Source organism: Oreochromis niloticus, linkage group LG22 (genome assembly GCF_001858045.2).
Source record: "Oreochromis niloticus isolate F11D_XX linkage group LG22, O_niloticus_UMD_NMBU, whole genome shotgun sequence".
NCBI classification, from domain to species: domain Eukaryota; kingdom Metazoa; phylum Chordata; class Actinopteri; order Cichliformes; family Cichlidae; genus Oreochromis; species Oreochromis niloticus.
The window spans coordinates 17,942,141-17,961,619 of NC_031985.2; the positions used below are offsets into that span (position 1 = coordinate 17,942,141).

At 40.5% G+C, this 19,479-nt stretch overlaps 1 protein-coding gene across 4 annotated transcripts in view; it reads right to left on the bottom strand.

The window, feature by feature from the left end:
• The window catches only part of akap9 (A kinase (PRKA) anchor protein 9), a 68,303-nt gene that overhangs the window by 41,178 nt on the left and 7,646 nt on the right, over positions 1-19,479 (bottom strand). For 3 of the 4 annotated variants that reach the window (XM_019350651.2, XM_025902523.1, XM_019350647.2), the window contains exons 2-14: positions 15,922-16,194; positions 11,314-11,358; positions 10,515-10,577; positions 8,570-8,719; positions 7,491-7,646; positions 7,140-7,295; positions 4,146-7,019; positions 2,882-2,944; positions 1,292-1,439; positions 1,046-1,116; positions 816-936; positions 537-634; positions 14-119 (exon numbers count right to left, since the gene is read on the bottom strand). In XM_019350651.2, the coding sequence (XP_019206196.1) occupies positions 14-119; positions 537-634; positions 816-936; positions 1,046-1,116; positions 1,292-1,439; positions 2,882-2,944; positions 4,146-7,019; positions 7,140-7,295; positions 7,491-7,646; positions 8,570-8,719; positions 10,515-10,577; positions 11,314-11,358; positions 15,922-16,194 (4,324 nt within the window). The remainder of the gene's footprint in view (positions 1-13; positions 120-536; positions 635-815; positions 937-1,045; positions 1,117-1,291; positions 1,440-2,881; positions 2,945-4,145; positions 7,020-7,139; positions 7,296-7,490; positions 7,647-8,569; positions 8,720-10,514; positions 10,578-11,313; positions 11,359-15,921; positions 16,195-19,479) is intronic. The other variant, XM_025902522.1, reaches the window with a different exon arrangement.

Sequence of the window (19,479 nt, forward strand, 5' to 3'; positions counted from 1 at the left end):
ACTCCAGATTTACCTTTGCTTGCTGAGGGGCTTAAAGAGGCGACCTGTTCTCGGAGATCAGAGATCTCCTTCTCACTGTTGTTCTTCAGCTCATTGAACGCCGTCTGCAGTTCATTCATCTGGAAAACAACAGATTTAGTGGTGCTCTTCCATGCATATTTTAATCTTTACTGCTCCTCAAAACAAACAGTTCAGAGCTATAAAATATTATTTCCCATATAGAATAATTGCCATAGCAAAACATTTTACTTTCCAGTTTTATACTAACATAAAATGATACAGCACAATTCATGCACTGATGCATGCAGTCCAACCTGCTACTTAAGAAATTTCACAGCCAATGAAACTTCATAAACAGAAAGCAGAACATGTTTCCAAAAACAGCATTTTGTTTTTTTAAAACAAATCAAAATATCAAAAATATTTGATATTGAAATATTTGATTGTGGTAAAATAAAAACTCAAAGCTTAGCTGGAATTAGCTTGTAGTGTGGAACTGAAGCACAGCTTGTGGCTGCAGGTGAGTAAGTTTCTACCTTGTTCCCATCGTCTCTCAGCAGAGCCTGGAGCTGTGAGAGTCGACGATGTTCCTGCTCAATCCTCTCTCTGACCTGCTGAAGCTCTCTGTAAAGCTCTAAAAATAAAAAGAACGAAAAATAAAAAGAAGGGTTACATTTTGTTTTTGTATCTGAGTGTGCACCTGCAGCATTTAGTAGCTACACAGTAATTAACGGTGACCCCGTGGTGTTGCATTCAGGAGACCCATGTGTTTTAAACAAATATTGCATGTAATAATGTACTCATTAAAAGCGTACCTCTGGCCTCCAGGATAATGGAGGTGGAGTCACTAGTTACTGGTCGTTCCTCTGAAGTGAGCGGCTTGCTCTCTGCATCGACGCTCACCAAAAACTTTTCACCAAAGATTTTTCGAAAAGACTGAAAAGAGACAAAGACCGTGTTGAGTGAGATGATAACAAAGCACCACACTTAAAAAAAGAAGAAGAAAAGGATTCACCAAATTCAAATATTATTCCTTAGTAATTACCAGAATAATCGCAGTGCATTCTTCAGACACAGCTTGCATCACATCCTGGTATTTGAAGCTTTTTTGTTCATCTAAGAAAAACAAGCACAAAAATGATGTAGGTAATATAAAATCATACAGGTTTTGATGTATAACTATAAGCAGGCAGTATTAAAAAAAAAAATCGTGGAGGACACATGAGCCCGTCAGATTGCTGCTCTGCTTTGCCATAAGCAGAGATGCACACAAAGCTCTCCATCTGCTCACCCTGCGCACCGCGATCTTTCAGGTCCTGCAGCTGCAGCTCCAGAGAGCGTGTGCGGGCATCGGTCTCCTCCTGCAGCAGCTCAAACTGGGCGGCATGGATCTGAGACAGGCTAATGCGCTGGGCCTCCATTTGCAACCTGCACTCACCCTTAAAACAGGAGAGGAGATCATCTCATCAACATCAAATAACCCATAATGGGGTGTGTCTTTTCATACAGATATTCAGTATATGTATGCTATTAAATATATATACACAAGTACAGCAATATGATATAGATCAAATGCAAAAAAAAAAGAGAATTAAATATAATCACATATCAGTTATAATTGACCACAAATTAAATTATGCAGAATAGTACATCAATGTGATAAACAGAAGACATAAATTATTAAATAACATAACGCCAGCAATCATATTTGTTTGGCGGAGCCGTGATACAAGCCATCTGTGTTTAGGATGTGAGGTCTGCTATTATCACTTCTTTAACGAGGAACAAAAGGCCCACGGTGAGGCTTCTCCCTCTAATTATGCATCGTGCATTAGCACAAACTCATTATGGTTACACACTTGTGAACCTGCGATTCTGTTACCTTTGATGTCAAACGTTTTAAAGTGCACTCTGCAGTCTGAACAGGGTGTACTTAAATGACGCCATCTCCCCGTTCGCGCTACACCTGACGGATGCAGAGCACACTCTTTTCAAACCTGTAGCTATGCAGATGCTGCTGCTTAAAAACATGCAGATGAGAGATGGTCAGTGCCTAACAAGCAGATGGCAGCTGTGCTATGATGTGATGCTGCTACACGTAACAAAAATAATCTTTTAAAAATTGCTTCTGTGGTAAAAATGACATATTTTTACTCCAAATACTGAAAAAGGAAAAGCTCAAATATATAAAATAATTCCCAGATTTGTTTTTAAGAGACTTGCTAAAGTGGGAATGGAGTGGTTTTATTTTTTTTTTTTTTATTAAGGAGTAGTCTACAGTCTAGTTCCTAATGTTAAACTGAGGTTTTTAGATGTTTACAGAGATTTTAGGAGCATATTTTTTTTGCACAGAAACCTGCACACTTTGTTAGCTTCTCTCTTCAGCAACCGCCTCAGGGTGCTGTCAAGGATTATCCCCAGCTGCTCCCTGACATCAAGGACCATTTTTCTTTGAGAAACAGACTCCCCCCCCGCCCCTACTGTATTCCTTACAGCATGCTTTTCCTCTGATGACAATTTTTATTTTCAATTTTTTGTGAGGCCCTCTGATACGACTGCTGATGGAGTTTATTTTTTATTTTGCCTGGTGAAAATTTTCTGCCTACACAACAAGCACATCTACTTGATAATTTGAGGCACGTCGAGTGTGGAAATGATCAAATCTCTTTGCCTGTACCTACTCATGAACAGGAGGAATTTAGTCATCCTTTTTAAAAAAAAAATCTAATGGGTGTAGGATAAAAGCACAGGTTGCACTGTACTGCAGCTGTATGAGCGGGTTGTTTTTTAAAAAAAATATTTTGACCTTTACATCGCACTGTTTGATGCATCAAAGCAACTGAAAACCAAAAGGCAGGATGTGAGCTTAAGTGACATTTACATGTTCGGTCGGCTCTCCCTCGACAGCGTGCTCCGAGCCGCCGGTCAACCCATGTCCGCTCACCTAAAGAAGCAAGCAGAGTAAACATATTGTAGTTTTTAAAGCTGATATTTTCCCACAAGCGCTCACAAATAAGACAGCGATGAACAGAAAGGTAAGGTGCACTGCTATGGATCACTTCCTGAGTGGGAGCATGGAGTACATCTAGTAACTCTTTCCTAAAAGTGTCCACTACACTTTACAATGGGATGTAGGGATTTTATAATCTCCTGTTTCACCCAGCATTAACTCTACGCAGAACATCAGTAAAGTCCTTTAAATAGAAATGTGGCTCTTACACTGCAAATCACCTACATATCTACTCAAGTAAAACTTTAAAGTGCTGCGTTAGATTTTTAACCCTTGCTTTTTCTGTATTTTTGGGGTTTTGCATGTTTGGCTTTTCCAACCCAGGAGGTGAGAGAAACTAATGACGAGGCACAGATGTGAAAATGGCAGACAGACACCGTACACGATCTTTTTGTACTCTTTGTGCATTTGTGACACAGCTTGAAGTGACACAGACACAGAAGTGACTGGGTTAAAATGGCTTCTCACCTCAAACCCTTCACTCCCTGCAGGATGGAAAGAAACTAGAATGTACACATTTCTGCACAACGGCAATGATTCAAAGCTATCAGAAGACTCGCTGACTGCTTTTCTTCCCCATTTCCAGCCATTTTAAAAAGCAACATTATTACACTGAGTTTGAGGAGGAGCTGATTATAAATATTGAATAGCGCCTCTTTAAAAAGTAGAAATGAGCAGAATATCAATGGACACTTCAATGCAACATGCAGGCTGTATTGAGCGTGCATATTTCCCACAATTACCTCGCTGAATGGTCTGCTTACTTGAAACTGTATCTTTCAGCACAGCAGCCTGACTATGTTGCTCAGCGCTACCTTTCAGAGCAAGCCTGAAGGCAATCTGCAATCATAACTGTTTCTCACTAGAGAGAAAAATATGTCAGCGCTGAAAAGCTTCAGTCACATTCTCTTCAATATTTCAGCAAGATCTGGCTACGAATAGACAATCAGCACATTTTTTTTACAAAGCTAATAACAATAATAATAATAACAGTAATAACACCAAGTACCCCAGCATTAATTGTGATGCAGATTTAACTCTTTTCACAAGCTCTGTCATCATTTAGACATATACTGTAAAAAAGGCAAAGGAAAACAGTAGCAGCGTGCTGCAGCAGATACATGTGAGTGCCTACCTCTCTGCTGATGTAGCCTCTGCCTCCGTCTCCCTGGTATCCGTCAGTGGAGTCCTCCTTACCGGCCCCCTCTCCTGAACGAGACGCAACCTGGCTCTCCATCTGAGGCTGCATCTCATCCTCTGCAGCACTTTTAGCTCTCTCTTCCTCAGTCGCTGCCTCCTCTTTCTCCTCCTCTTGTCTTTCTTCTCTGCTTTCTGAAAGAGCTGAGCCCACTTTGCGCTCCTGTTTCGACCTTTGCCGCCGCTTGCGCCTGCTTGACCCTGAGCCTGAGGATTTCTGCGGGGAGGATCGTCCTTCAACAGGTCCCTCCCCCGAGGACTGCACCGCTGCTGGGGACGGAGTCTGTGAGAGCCTGTGGAGCTCCAGAGTCTGCCGAATGGCGTCTCGCTCGTGTTCAGCTGCCTGTAAGAGGGACTGAAGAGCCTTGATCTCTTCCTGCAGAGACTGAATCTGAATGTGATGATCCACCGAAGAACAAACTGGCTCAAGAGCTGCCTCATCTTCCTGGAGCTTAGCTTTTCTCTGGGCATCCTGCCCTCTTATCTGCTCTGTCGTAATCTCCTGCTTCTTTTCCAGTTCCTTCTCTAGGATTTCATTTCGGGCAATGACCTCCGAGTTTTCTCGTCTCACTTTCATCAGCTCTTCTTCCAGTTGTCCCACTTTGCTCTCTGTAAACATTAATTGCTCTGTAACTTCAGAAAGCCTTCCAGTCAGGCTTTCCTTCTCACTCAAAGTAACATTAAGCTTCTCCATTAGTTCAGTAGAGTGTTTTTCAATCACAGCTTTATCAGTTGTGTCCTCCATGTTGCTGCTCTCCTCCAGCTCTCGAATCTGTGACTGAAGGCTGGCAATTTTTGCCTCAAATTCAAGCGTCTCCTTCCGTGTCCTCTCTTCCAGCTGCGTCTTTGCCTCAATGAGACACTTGTACTCTTCCTTCAGCTCCTGATAATTGACCTCGAAATTCTTTTCAGCAAAAGAGAAAGTAGTCCTCTGCTTTTCTACTTCTTCCCTAAGCTCAGCTACTTGTTGCTGGATTTGATTGTTCTCTACCGTGAGTCTCTCAATTTTCGTGATTTTTGAGCTAATCTCTTCTTTCAAAGTGTTATTTGATTGGATCAGCGTCTCCTTTTCCTGTTCATGCTCTTTAAGCTTGTTCTCCCAGTGCTGTTCTCGCTCTTTTGCCTGGTTTTCAAGTACGTCCGTCTTTTTTAGTATTGTCTGAATTTCAGTTTCCATTCTTGCTCGTTCTTCTCCGCCCTTTCTGAGTTCCTCAAGCTCGACCTGGAGCTCTTGGAGCTGCTGGACGAGCTCGTCTGTTTTAGAGCTGTGCAAAGTCATCTTCAGGTCTTCTTCGAGTCCGAGAATCTGGTGCAAAAGATCATCCCGCTCTGTGGCAAATTCTGCTTTCTCCCTTTGTAACAATCGCACTTCTTCTTCATAACCAGTGCGCAGCTCATCCAGCACTTTCTCGTGTTTGATAGCAGCTTCATTGAGAAGGTTTTCTGTGTTTAAGAAGTTCTCTCTTTGCAAGTCTTCCCTCAGATTGGTGAGCTCTTCTTCATGACTAAACAGAAGCTGGGTCCTCAGTCGTTCCAGCTCTGCTTCCTGTGACTCTGCCATGCGGTCCAGCACAGCATCCTTTTCCCTCTCCATCATCTCCAGCTTAATCTTGTAATTGGTTATTTCAGATTCATGTTTAGTTTCAGCTTCTTGTGCGGCTTCCTGAGCAGCAGACAGCTCACTCCTCAGATTGTCAATGGTCTCTTGGAGCTGCTGCAGCTCAACTTGTTGGCTTTCCTGAGAGAGAAGACTGTGGGATACCTGCTCCACTTTGTCGTTAGCTAAATGCAGCTCTTGAAGAAGACCATCCACCCTGGCCTGCAGGCTGACCTTCTCTCTGGCTACTTCGCTTAGCTCATGTCTGGCTTTTTCGTGCATAGATTGAAACTGCTCTAAAGTTTCTTGGAGCTCCCTAATCTTAGCATTAAGTGCACCCACCTCAGCAGCGCTGCCAGTGGGAGTTTGGGACAGTTGTTGCGCTTTTAGAAGCTCGAGCTCTGCGTGATGTTGCTCAGTCATTTGCTGCACTCTCGCTGCATGCTGCAAATTAAGCTCCTGCTTCATCTGGACAATTTGCTGGCCGTACATCTCGTCCAGCTCCGCCCTGAGAAGCTCCAGCTTCCTCTCGGTCTCTTCCTGCATTTTTTGAACGGTGTCACTCTCAGACATGCTGCCCCGATGACAACGCTTCTGCAGATCTTCGACTGTGCCCATGAGCTGCATGATTTCATTAGATGACATTCGCTCTTTCTGTCTGGAGGTCGCAAGTTCACCCTTACAAATTTCTAACTCCTTTTGCTCTGTCTCCAGTTGTAATTTACAACTCTCTACTTCATTTTTATAACTCTCCAAGTCAGACCTCGTGCTTTCCAACTCATCCAGACATTTTTCCAGCTCAGATTCCTTTGTAGCCATTCGCTGTTGGAGCTCGCGCAGATGTTTTTCGGAGGTCTCCAGCTCATCTTCGAGCTGCGTAACGGAACAGTCACGTTCTGAAATGACTCTCTCCTTCTCTGCTATAATGAGATCTTTCTCATCTGACTGCGGAATAATATTCTCATCTGTAGTCCTTCCCACATGAGCAAGTTCATCTCTGAGCAGAGTCAGTGACCGCTCATGTTCTGTGATTATTGCAGTTTGCTCTGAAATTAACTGATTTTTCTCCCTCAGTGTTTGTGCAAAAGACCCCTCTGCTGCTCTCAACTCTGTCAGTGACTGCTCCTGACTCGAAATAGCGTTTTCTTGTTGAGAAATCAGCAAATCCTTTTCATTTATCCTTTGGATAAATGATTCTTCAGCTCTTCTCCCTGACTACAAAGACAATTACATCTTAGAAATTCTTGGGCTACATTTAAAAAACACACTGTGCAACCAATTTAATTAAACACAAAAATATTAACATGTAGCGTAACAGACAAGGCAACTTCTTACCAACTCCATCTCACTGATCTTCTCCTGGAGTTTTCTGACCTCAACATTCATCTCGTCCAGCTGCTGTTGGTGCTGAACAAGCTGCTGCCGGGCCTGTAGAAGATCAGCTGCGGTGCTGCTGTGGCTCGTATTCCTCAGTGTCTCACCTGCCTGCAGCTGTGATTACGAGTCAGATAAGACAGTACAAAAAATAAAGGGGAAAAACACAGGTCCAGTTTATAAAGCTTATAAGACCACCTTACCACAAATATGTATTGCTTATTAGACTTACAAACAAAAGTATCATATTACAAGTGTAAAAAGTACAGAACAGATAAACAGTTCAGTTGGTAAATATGAAAGTATTTTTACCTGCTGGAACTGAATTTGTAGTTTTTGGCTTTGCTCGGTCAGCTCCAAAAACTCTTTCATGATCTCGTCTTTCTCTTTACGGGCCTGCTGCAGGTTGGATGTGAGCTGGGTGATGATGCCATCTCGCTGCTTCAGTGCTGCTTCAAACTCCTGCAGCTATAAATTTAAAATGGAATTAAGTGAAATCATCAATTTACACAGCTTAACCGGTTAATACTCATATATATGAGTGAAAAAAGAGATGAATGAGCTGGTGTTTGAAGCAATAAAAGGAAACGTACATATACAAGGTTGAACTATAGCGCTGCCAAGGACGTAAAGGTCAGGAATAAAAATATTCCCATCTTGATAACTCTAAACTCATTGTGAAACTGTTTAAATGTCAGGTGTGATTAAAAAGTTCTGACTCTATCAATTAAAAATAAATAGAAAAATTTTAAAAGGGCTTAAATTTAAAAAAAACAAAAAAAAATCCCCCCAATGTCATCACTTTGTGCACCTTATGAAAATGTTCCATTATTACAAAAGTTTCCCTTCTGATCACTCTGGATTTGAGTACGGACCTCAAAATCGGCTTCTGAGTTTAATTGGTGGAGCTGCTGTACTTTGTTATGACCTAAAGCCTTGGAAAACTAAATGGAGTAGTAGCACACACTATGTGCACATATGTCTGCCATCCTGGGATAATCAATAAATTACAGGAGACAATGTCAAGGCTTTCAAACAAGTGAATCTAATCTTCTTACATAACAACAAACAAGCCTAAGAATCATTTTGATTAGTTTTTAGTTTAACTTACTAAAAAGCATCATCTTCTTTCTACGCATTCTCTCAATACACCGGCTAATGGACAGTGGAAGAGAAAGAAAACACATAACCCCTGTGTAATGAGGAAAAGAGGAAGACTACAGTGGAGATTCATGGATGTAGTGAAGGAGGGCATGCAGAGGGTTGGTGTGACAGAAAAGGATGCTGGGGATCAGGTGAGATGGAGGCAGACCATCCACTGTGGCGACCCCTAAAGGGAGCAGGGAGGAGAAGAAGCAGCAGAAGAACAGCGTTGTGCTAAAAATGCTTACCTGCTGCATGCCTTCTGCACCAAACGCAGACCTGATTTCGTCAAGCTCTCGACTCAGCTCCTCCACTGCCCGCGTCTTGGCCTCTAGTGCATCCTCCAAATCCTGCCTCGTACCACCTTTTGTCACCTGTTGCAGGGACTCCACCTCCTCCTGAGCAGGAAAATACCATTAAGAACCAATATGGCATTCATAGGGATAGACGATAAGGTTTAAGAACAAGCTTAGCAGTTAGTCGCCACCAAATAGCAACAGCTTTCAAGTTAGATGAGATATAAGCAACATGAAAGCAAATGCACAAAACATAATGTATATTTATTACTTATTGAGGTTTTAAAGTATTGTTATTTAAAACAACACAGCCTTGAAACTTACTGTAAAAGATACGTTTTACTGAATCATAGAAAGGCTCAGAATTCGAATTAAATTAGGAGTTAATGAGGCGGGTATGAATATTTATAAGTTTCTACTGAGACCCATGTTTTTACGATGCTGCCTATAAGGGTTCATTTTTCCATCAGCTCCCTTCCTGACCAATCACTGCTCTACTTTCTGTGGTAAAAAGAATGAGAACTGAGCGCCGGTTTAGCTCACAGGTTGAGCAGGTGAGCATCTTACTCGATGCTAAACTTAGCAGCTTGGGTTCAACTTTGACCTGAAACCCTCTGCTGTGTGCCCCCTCCCACTCCGTCTCTCCACTTCACTGTACTAATAAAGGCAAAAAATAATAATTAAAAAAGGCACTTATCCTACACAGGCTTCAATGTAACCATTACCGACTGATATTATTTTTATCGATGAACAGCAGAAAAAGGCTTGCATGTAACCAGATCATCTGTCTCCATCCCCCTCTATCACACGGACCCTCAACATGTTCTCCACTACATCCATGAATCTCTGTGGTCTTCCTCTTTCCCACTCCCAAATGCAATCTTCTGGTATGGAGAAGGTTCATCCCACAATAACTGTGATAGCTAAATGCTTTGATCTAAATCTGATTTTTTTTCCTCCCCTCCTTCAATTTCTTTGTCTGCCATATTTCAAAAGGCTGGATAACAAAACTCAGTCGTCAAACGCTTCAGATTTATTAACAATCACAAGAGGGACAATCAGATTTTCAGATCACGTCACTGTAATTAAACTTTTTTTTGCTGAAAGAAAAAGTTTTCCAATCTTTTCTTTCACCAGTGAATACACAAAAGATACTCTTATTAAGTTTAGTTGAAGGTTTTTCTAGTCGGGAAGAAGATTAGATTTTTCGGAAAACGCTGCACAAATTAAACTTCTTATTTATCACTCTAAGCCTTTAACTTTTCATCCCATATGAAGAGAGCAAAACTTTAATGATTCTATTTTATGTAAAAGGGTTGTAAGCAAAGAAGAAAAAAAGACTTCTGTCAACATTTAATCCCATAATTTGTCTTTGATTTGGTCTTTCATTTATCCTCAGTATTCTCCTCTACGTCTTTTTGCACTTGAAACCACATTTCTGGTTTTGCTGTTTCACTGTCTCAGCTGTATTGATCAGCAGCTCTCCGGTTTCTGTCTCCTCAGTTCGAACATCACCTCGGTGACTTAGAAGAAAATGGCTCTTTGTGTAACACCTTCTGTGCTCTAATCTTCCACCGTATCTCAACTTCATTCTGCTCCGGCTTTCAAAGAATTCACGCCTAAGCTATGTCACAAACCTCTGTTCAGTCGGAAACGTGAATCTTTTGGGCTTTCAAATTTGTCATTTATAACAGTAACAATTTCTTTTTCTTTTCCACATCTCCCTTTTCAAATACTTCACATACATACAGGTACAGCACATAACAAGTGTGGTTAGTGGGTTATAGGAAATATTACAGGAGATTAAAATATTTAGCAAACAGAGAGTCAGGTCCAGCAGCGAGTGTTAGCAAGGCCAAAGCAGAGCTGAAAGAACTGCTCGATCAGATTACTGTACCCAGATAAAATCCTTTGAAGACATCATTTGGTGCTCTGTGATCTCATCAAGGCATCCATTTACCTGTTAATTCACAAGGCTATCCGTCAAACATTAAGATCAGGGAAATGCAACGGAGGAGCTCATAATTTTAGAGTTTAATCTCTCCAAAATACCCTAAAATGTTTATTTAAAAGCATTAACTAAAGTCACATTTGAATTATACTCTAATTTGATTTTTTTCCCCATCTAGTCAAACATAAATTCATCTTACAGACTCAGTCAACAGAGGCTGTTAATGATTTAAAATGTAGTGTTATTAAGTAACAAAAAACAAAACAAACAAACAAAAAATACAGGTTTCGGTTATTGTCCAAGAAAGTGTACAGCAGCTGGCAAGGACACAGTATAAGAGGAGAAGAGATTTATCCACAAAGAATATTTCCTGAACCATTAAGTGGCTAAGAGGAACATAGACAACAAAGAGAACATCTCACTCTGTGTTATGATTTACAGTTTCTATTTTCACTGGAAACCAAAATAATATCCAAGAGACTCCAAGAAAATCATAAAATAAAATGACAAAATGTGGAACTGTAGCTAAGGCAGTTAATTAAAAAAACAAGTGATCCTACATACGTGCTACAGGTGTGAGCCCTGTAACACAGCTACGTCAGCAGTTACATATACAGCCCAATACACAGCATGAACAAACCAAAAAAAAAACAAAAAACTTTGACTTATTAAATATAGAAAAGGGAAAAAAAGGAACATTTCTGTGACAAAGTGAGGATTTATATTTCAAGAAGTGTTGTCTCACCTCTGAGGAATAATCTTCTGCAGTGGTGGAAACTTCACTCTCTGGCTGCAACACAAAAAATGAATAAAACCAACATATTAGCCACATAAAACAAACGATTTCAATCACAACCATTCACTTCACTTTGTGAATTTATTTTAATCATTTTAATTCTTGCAAATTTTGTCCTGACATGAAAAACAGTTACATAAGTTACTGCAATTCCTGAAACTTTATTACTTTGTTTAGAATCCCAAAATGTTTAGCATTAGAATGAGTGTCTGCATATCTCCTATTTCTGTATGCACTCTGCATTCAAGCATGGGGCTGGGGTACTTCTGTTAGAGCTCTTTTCTCACTCCTGCAGTTTAATAGGCGCCATTATTAAAATCTCTTCGTGGGTTCATTCCTGGGTCATAAATTCAAACTGTACTAGGGCAGAGCAGAAGAAGAACTTGAACAACACCTCAGCTGTGTTTAGGGTAACGTGCACTCTTCATTTTGTGGAGAACAGAGCGGTCTACAACTTTTGAGGAGTAGAGACATGAAAATTACTTTCATTTTTATTTTATAAAAAGATTAGAACTTGACAGTAAAGAGGAAATTACAGCCAACACAGGAACAGCAGCTCCTACCATCGACTCTCTGCAGGCATCTGTGGGAACAACATGCTAACACGAGCCTCCTCAGCCAGAGTGAGATTAAAGCTGAGAGTATGTCAGCCCCAACCGAGCAACCGGAGCTTGATTTTCAAAGCAGTGATGAGCAGTCAGGCTTGTTTCAATCTAACCTCGTTTCTACCCATACATGTTTTTACAGCAGATCACTGCGGCTCTAACATTTTTCTGTACAATACTCTTAAACACTAAAAGGACAAAAAAAGAAAAAAAAAAACAAGGAAGGGATTTGTGCCATAGCTTAAAGTTTTTATTGTTAACAAGTAATTTTGTTACTGTGCATCTAAGGCCATGTTGTGAATTAATGCCAAAGTAATGTATTAAGCAGTGTAATAATAATTTAATTAAAAAAAACAAATAAGTAACGTGTAATACATAACTAGATTTTTATGCACTCTTGTATCAAAATCTTCTGTGATTCGGGTCCATAACAAGCACCACTGTGTAGACTTTGCAGATCGTTGGTGGAAGTCCTGCTCTGAATACTTTTGCACCTGTGATATGAGAGGGATCTCCTCCACTGTGTCATTTCGAACCTGCAAACTGAATTTCTTATTGGGAAAGAGAACCAAGTCTCATGGACCCAAATCTGGAAATTGAAGATTGCATTGCTTTACCCAAAAATGCCTGCAATTTCAATTCAGTGTGAGTAGGCACACACTGGCAACCTGGTGTTTGGCATTTTTAACATCTAGCATTAAATGTTTTCCCTCAGAAGCCTCAGGATATTACAACAGAAGTCTTCACTGACCCTGGGGGGCCCGTTCACAATAACTCTATGCTTCTTCTTTTCTGTCTCATCTTTCCCCTCAGCCCCAAACATGTTGCAGCAGATGGCCCTGCCCCTCCCCAAGCCTGATTCTGCTGGACGTCTCTTCCTGCTGAAATGGATCTCCCTTTCTCATTATTGCCAAGTGCTGCTCATAGGGGACTTTTCTCTAATAGCATAGGATATTTGTGCCTTCTAGGATAAAGCGCTTTCTGAACTGATGCCATAAAAATGAAACTGAATAGAAAATTGAAGGAAAAACAACAAGCATGCCAGTGTTTATGTTCCAGCCCTAAGTCACCATCCTCTTGGACACTGCGTATTTGCCTACAGAATCAAGCGCAGCAATTATCACTTCAGGTTAGTTTGTCACTTAATTAGAGGTTTGTGCAAATTACTCTGTTGAAATGGCCCATGTGCAAGAGAGAGGTCAAAACAAGGCACAGAGTCCTGGAAGTAGTGTCGAGGTGCACAGCCGGACAACCCTGAAGGAAAGATCAACCTCATTTAAATCAGTTTTTTAGCTTTTTGTGTGCGGACTCATTAAACTGCCCCCTTGCATTCAAATCGATTGAAATTCCACACACAGACACGATTAATATCACAGTTCTTTTGCTGCATGACAGTTTCTACTGATGCAAAGAGTATTATGCGAAGGTCTAAGAGGCACCAATTAGTCAACCCACTCATATTTGGGTTTAAAACTCTTTGAGATGCTTGACAGCGGAAAACACTGATGCTGTTGTGTTTCCAAGCAACCCTTCCTTTCCACCACAGGCCCCATGAGCAGTTAGTCTGGGAAAAGGAAAAAATGTGAGACAGAATAAAAAAAAAGAAAAAGAAAAAACAAACAACCATTTGTTCATTTTACTTTAAGCGACTCAATAATTTATCATCAAAATAACTCCCAGAATCCCCTCAGTATCATTCAGACTCTTACAATTCATGTTTCATTTGTTGTTGATGTGTAGCAGTGCCTGTCCAGGCAGGAGTTAATTAGTTTATCTGGGTCTTTTGTAATGGAGAGAGATATTTGTTGCTCCCAAGGTAAAGAAATGTGGATGAAACACGGAGGCATTCAGCCAACCTTAAGGTCTGCTGAAAAGTGCTGCAAGGCCACAGGAACTGGTCGCACAGACCGTCACTTCTCAATCTGTTTAAAAGGCAATTGTCTGTTTCCATGGCAACCCTGTATTTTGTGGGCATGTACTGCATGAAATGTGCAGAGGGTTCAGGGAAAGAGTGGCTGTTAAAAGAAACTGAGAGGGCTCGAATAAAAAAAAATAAAAAAACGTCTAAGAACCCTCAGGTCCACATATTTTTAAAAAACTGCTTTAGATTGATTTTCTACAGAACGGTGGATGAATATTTATTTTTCAGGACTGTTGAGACTCGATTTTAATAAAATATAGGAATTCAGTGCAGGTTGAAAGGTTATGTAAGCTTGTAATGTTTACACCAAAAGAAAATCGGGCTTGGAAGTGTGCAAAAATATTTTATTTTTTTGAATATGAAATTAACTATTTAGAAAGCATGGCATGCTTGATTAAATTATCTGTCATTCACCTAAGTAACTAAGATATTGTAAAAATATCAGACACCATCAAAAACAGCTTTAAAACAGCACTAACACTGAAGAGGAACTGCAGTCATGCTCATACTGTGTCTATTCCACAGAAGAAGAAAAAAATCATGCAAGCAATACATCATCTACTTCCAGTTTATAGTAAATATATTGATATTGGCGTACACACGCAGTTAATTGCCAGAAAAGCGATTTAAATGTGGCACAGTTGTTGGCACTAGAGAGGCTGGTCTGGGAATTTCAGAAAGACCACACTGGGTACCACTCCCATCAGCTGAGAACAGGAAACTGAGGCTAAAATTGCTGCGAAATTTAGATTGAAGGGTCAGAATTTGGCCTGAAGAACAAGTAAGCATGGATCCAGTTCAGGTGGTGTAATGGTGTGAGGGATCTTATCTTGTATCTCAACACCAAATGACCATCATGTAAACACCAAAGTCTACATGAGTATTCCTGCTGACCATGTCCATTCTTTTATGACTACAGTGTTCTTATATTAATTTAATATATGATTTTTAAAATGTTTAGAAACGTTAAAGTGTTTGTTTTTGCTTCATGTTTATATAACCTTATGAAAACTTTTACCATCAGTATCAATTAGACCTTCCAAATTCAAATTTTTTCAGGTCAGAATATGTTAAATATTAAAGGACAATGTAAAGATTTTCAAGCTGGGCCTTTAGCTCTGAGTTGGAGTCATAGCAGAGTTGTCAGGACATCAAGCCTTGGCTGGGGCTTCAAACAGCCAGGCAAACTGGCAGGACAAGTATAGAGTCAAAACTAGAAGCAGCTCAATATGAACTTTTGGGCAGATAGACCACCTAAGCATGGTGCGTCCTCTAAGTTAGAGGTATATACTTGGTCATGGTCTTTGTTGAACGTCTCCATAATTAGATGCTTTGTAAGAACTGTATGTGCTTTGGCAAATTACTAAGAATCAGTTCTGCCAAACAAAAAGAGTTGTAACTCTCCCTGCATTTATTAACTTTTTTTTAAAATCCTGAAATTCCGACATCAGCGCCCTGTACTCCGGTTGTCATGACAGCTAAGGTGGGCTCATTAGGCTCAAGGGAGCAACGGCCACAACCATCTCCCCCCCCTCCCCACACAGCGCTTTCATCATTACACTGCCTTTTCTGTGAGCTTTTACAAGTGCTTGTTATGAATAAAAAATTAAAGCCATTAAATGGTCTTTAAACATTTCAGGAGTGTCTGAGTGAGGAGGTGCACAAGGAGTGTGCTTTCTAAAGAATGCTAATGTGTTTAAAAAAAAAAAAAAAAAAAAAAAAAAAGACTATAGACGAGCCGCTAATAGATTGTGCAAAAAAAATTCAATATGCCCCTGAAAGGCTTAATTTAGAGACTGATTAGAAACTCTGATTAAAAAGTGTTGCTGGAGACACAGTTCAGGGCAACATTATCTACTCATTCCACTAAATCAGACCTAAATCACAAGTTTGATATCTAAAAGGAAATTAATACGTAACATTAGAATTGCACTCAGGATGTGGCAACTTAAAAATAATCAGAGTCTTCACTGAGATCTTATGAGTATATTTGCGTGACAGTTTAGAAAAGGCAATAAAACAAGTATCTACCTCTATGTTGTACGTCTGGTCATGCCTGACAGTCTCTCCACTCCTGAGCGTCTTGGTGAAGGTAAACTCCGTGGTGTGTGGGTCTCTATTTCTTTCTTGTGATCCATCTTGTCCTCCACCTGTGACCTCCTCTCCTCCCACAGACTGATTCAGTTCGACCTCAACCCTTCCCTGTGAATCCCCCTCCGAGTCCTCGCCTGGCTTCTTTTTCTTCTTCTTTTTCTGTTTCTTCTGGGAGTCGGCGTGAGCTTTTCTCTGGCGGTACTCAGCCAACTGGGGGCATAGAAAAAGGAAAACGTTTAGTGTTAAACATAAAAATTTCTCCTTCAAGTTGGTCCTTGAAAGTGAAAAAGAATTATAACACAAAACAGCTATTTAACAGTGTAATTCACGTTTAAAGTTGTAGCTTCCAGTCAGAGCTTTGTTTATCTGACACACATGTTCACACATTACATCATAAACCACCTGCCTCACCGTAGCTATTAGCACCTCTAACTCAATGCTTCTGAAAATTTAAATTATGTATGAACCTACTCTGAGCCGACATAGTTTAGTGAAACTCAAGCGAAACATTTGTTTGCCCCAAGCGTGCGATCTTGTTTCTCTGAGTGAATCCTCCCTCCCTGTCTCCATATGACTCGGCACATGCCTCTTGCTATGCCAGGTGCTAATCCTCACTGAAGGGATTTTTAAACTATGTCAATGATTACTGTGAACAGCCAGCAACTTGTTACGCTGTCTTCACAACATGTTTCCATGTATTTATCTGAAACAAACTCACAGCCTCTGGGTTCCTGAAAAGTGACTTTAAATCCATTTCTAAATCAATACGAGTGCAAACGCCTATCGCCACATTGATCTGTTTAATAAGATGAAACGTGTGCTAAATTTTCCTATCCTCTAATCTTTCTACGCATCGTGCTGATCGGCCTCTCCTGGTCACTATCCTATCACTCCACAGAGAAACAAGAGCTTTAAATTACAAACTTCTTTAAATGTGTCTTATTTAAACAAAACATTTTGTAATGACTTAAAAAAATGTCAATAAGACACATAAATCAATTAATTCACACATTTCAGAATCACATCTGCTATGAAATTTTTAAAACTGTAAAATACTTTGTGAACAATTTCTGTAACAAACCTACTAATTAAATAATCCAAACAGATATTTTTAGGACAACAAAAAAACCAAACAAAAACATGCTTGCACTACAACAACACTTACTGTTCACACACAATCTTTATTTCTCACTTACAAATAAAAATATATTCTCCTTGATCATGTAAATATGATCCGAATTAAACAGCCTGAACAGTTGATACTGCTGAAATTTATTATTCTGGTGACAGCAAAAAAGTGGCAGAGTGAGCAAAGCAGGGAGTACACCAGCAGCAGTACACCACTGCTGACGTACAGACAGCCTGCTCACCTGAGAAATGCCCCTGCACCTTACGACAGATGTCACAGCTGTGAGCAACATGCTCTTCCAGATGGTCAAAGTGACTTGAATAAAAAAAAAGCAGGGCTTCACTTTGAGTAATCAACACATGCTGACAGGTAACAATGAAGAAAATAATGAAATGTTAAAAATGACCTAGATTCTACATCAGCCTTACAAAGCAGGGCTACTCGGTGATTTATGTAATTATTTTGGTCATTATTGAAATCATGAGAATTAAAATTGTAATATTGTTTAAAATATTTAGAGGGAAAAGAAACTTTGATAGGCAGCACGGTGGCACGGTGGTTAGCACTGTTGCCGCACAGCAAGAAGGTCCTGGGTTCAATTCCACCATCAGGCCGGGGTCTTTCTGTGTGGAGTTTGCATGTTCTCCCCGTGTTTGCGTGGGTTCCCTCCGGGTACTCCGGCTTCCTCCCACCGTCCAAAGACATGCAGTTTGAGGGGATAGGTTAATTGGATAATCCAAATTGTCACTAGGAGTGAATGTGAGCGTGAATGGTTGTCTGTCCCTGTGTGTTGGCCCTGCGACAGACTGGCGACCTGTCCAGGGTGTACCCTGCCTCTCGCCCTATGACAGCTGGGATAGGCTCCAGCGCCCCCCGCGACCCTGGAAAGGTAAGCGGAAGCGAATGGATGGATGGAAGAAACTTTGATATCTTTGAAGTTTTAGGGAGTAAAGGAAAGACAAAACAAGAGAATTTAAATAAAAATTCAGTTAGTTGCATTTCCCCAGTTTAAAATATCACAGGTCACTGGTGAGACACAGTGATCAATATCATCAAAATGACACCTCATTGCAGCCATGATATTTCTCGAATATTTCTCAAATTATGTTGGCATTTATTCTTTGGCGAGGGGAGTGTTTTGTTTTCCTTTTAGGACTATTGGGAGGATCAGTTGGGTCATGATTTGCACATGTGGATCACAAACCTAAATCCACATAAAGAGACCCTAAGGACTATTTTTTCGCTGATTTAAACCCATTTCTGTGCTTCATCAGGGGACAAGCAGTATAAATCAGGCATGTGTATTACACTGTATGACTGGGTACCATGTCAAGATACTGATACACATTTACACAAACACTAAAAATGAGGTTGATGTTTGTACTTCATAGCAAAACTGTTACATAGATTGTCATGAAAAGTTGATCTAAAAGCATTTTTCCATGCAAACATGAAGAGAACATGCAACTCCACACAGAAAGACTCTGGCCTGATGATGGAATTGAACTCAAGACTTTCTTGTTGTGAGGTAACAGTGCTAACCACTGAGCCACTGTGCTGCTCCCACAGTTCAAAGGCATGCAGTTAGTGGGGTCTGGTGATTTCTAAATTGCCAATAGGTGGTGAACGTGAGTGTAAATGGTTGCCTATCTATCTGTGTTAGCCCTGCGACAGCTTGGCGACCTGTCCAGGGTGTACCCCGCCTCTCGACCTATAGTAGGATAGGCTCCAGCTTCCCCACAACCCAGATAATGATAAGAAGAAGAGAACAGATGAATGGATGTATTAAAAACAAAGTAGTAAAAAAGAAAAAAAGATGAAAGGTTAAATGGATAAATAGTAATAATTCTTATAAAAAGAAATGCTTCTTTCACAGAAGCCATGTGTGTAGATGTAGAATCAAAAGCAAACAAAGTTAATAACATAATATAACAAAGGGACATAAAAAGTTAAATGTACTGAGGGTGTTCGTCCATTAGTGTCTCTGTAATCCTGCACGCAAGCGCGTGTGCACGAATGGTGAAGTACACTTTAGAGTACAGTACAGTCGACCGCTCAGCCTTAGACCTGCATCAGCGGTTTTATGCACCCCACTCCTGTAGCAGCAGCTTAAAGTTGGCATGTAAGTGGGCACTTTGTGACTGCTCATTTGGTGATACTGCACAAAAGGTCAGAGGCTGACACAGAGCCGAGAGTGGGTGTTGTCTTCATGTTCCCCACCTACAATAAATAGCTTAAAAGCTCAAAGGGCTCTTGATCTCTGCCTCTGCACCTCCACGCATGACCCACATCTTGTCCAAGCATACACGCAAGCTTTAAATACCAGAGGACACAGAATGAAATATGAATGAATGCCACTCATACAG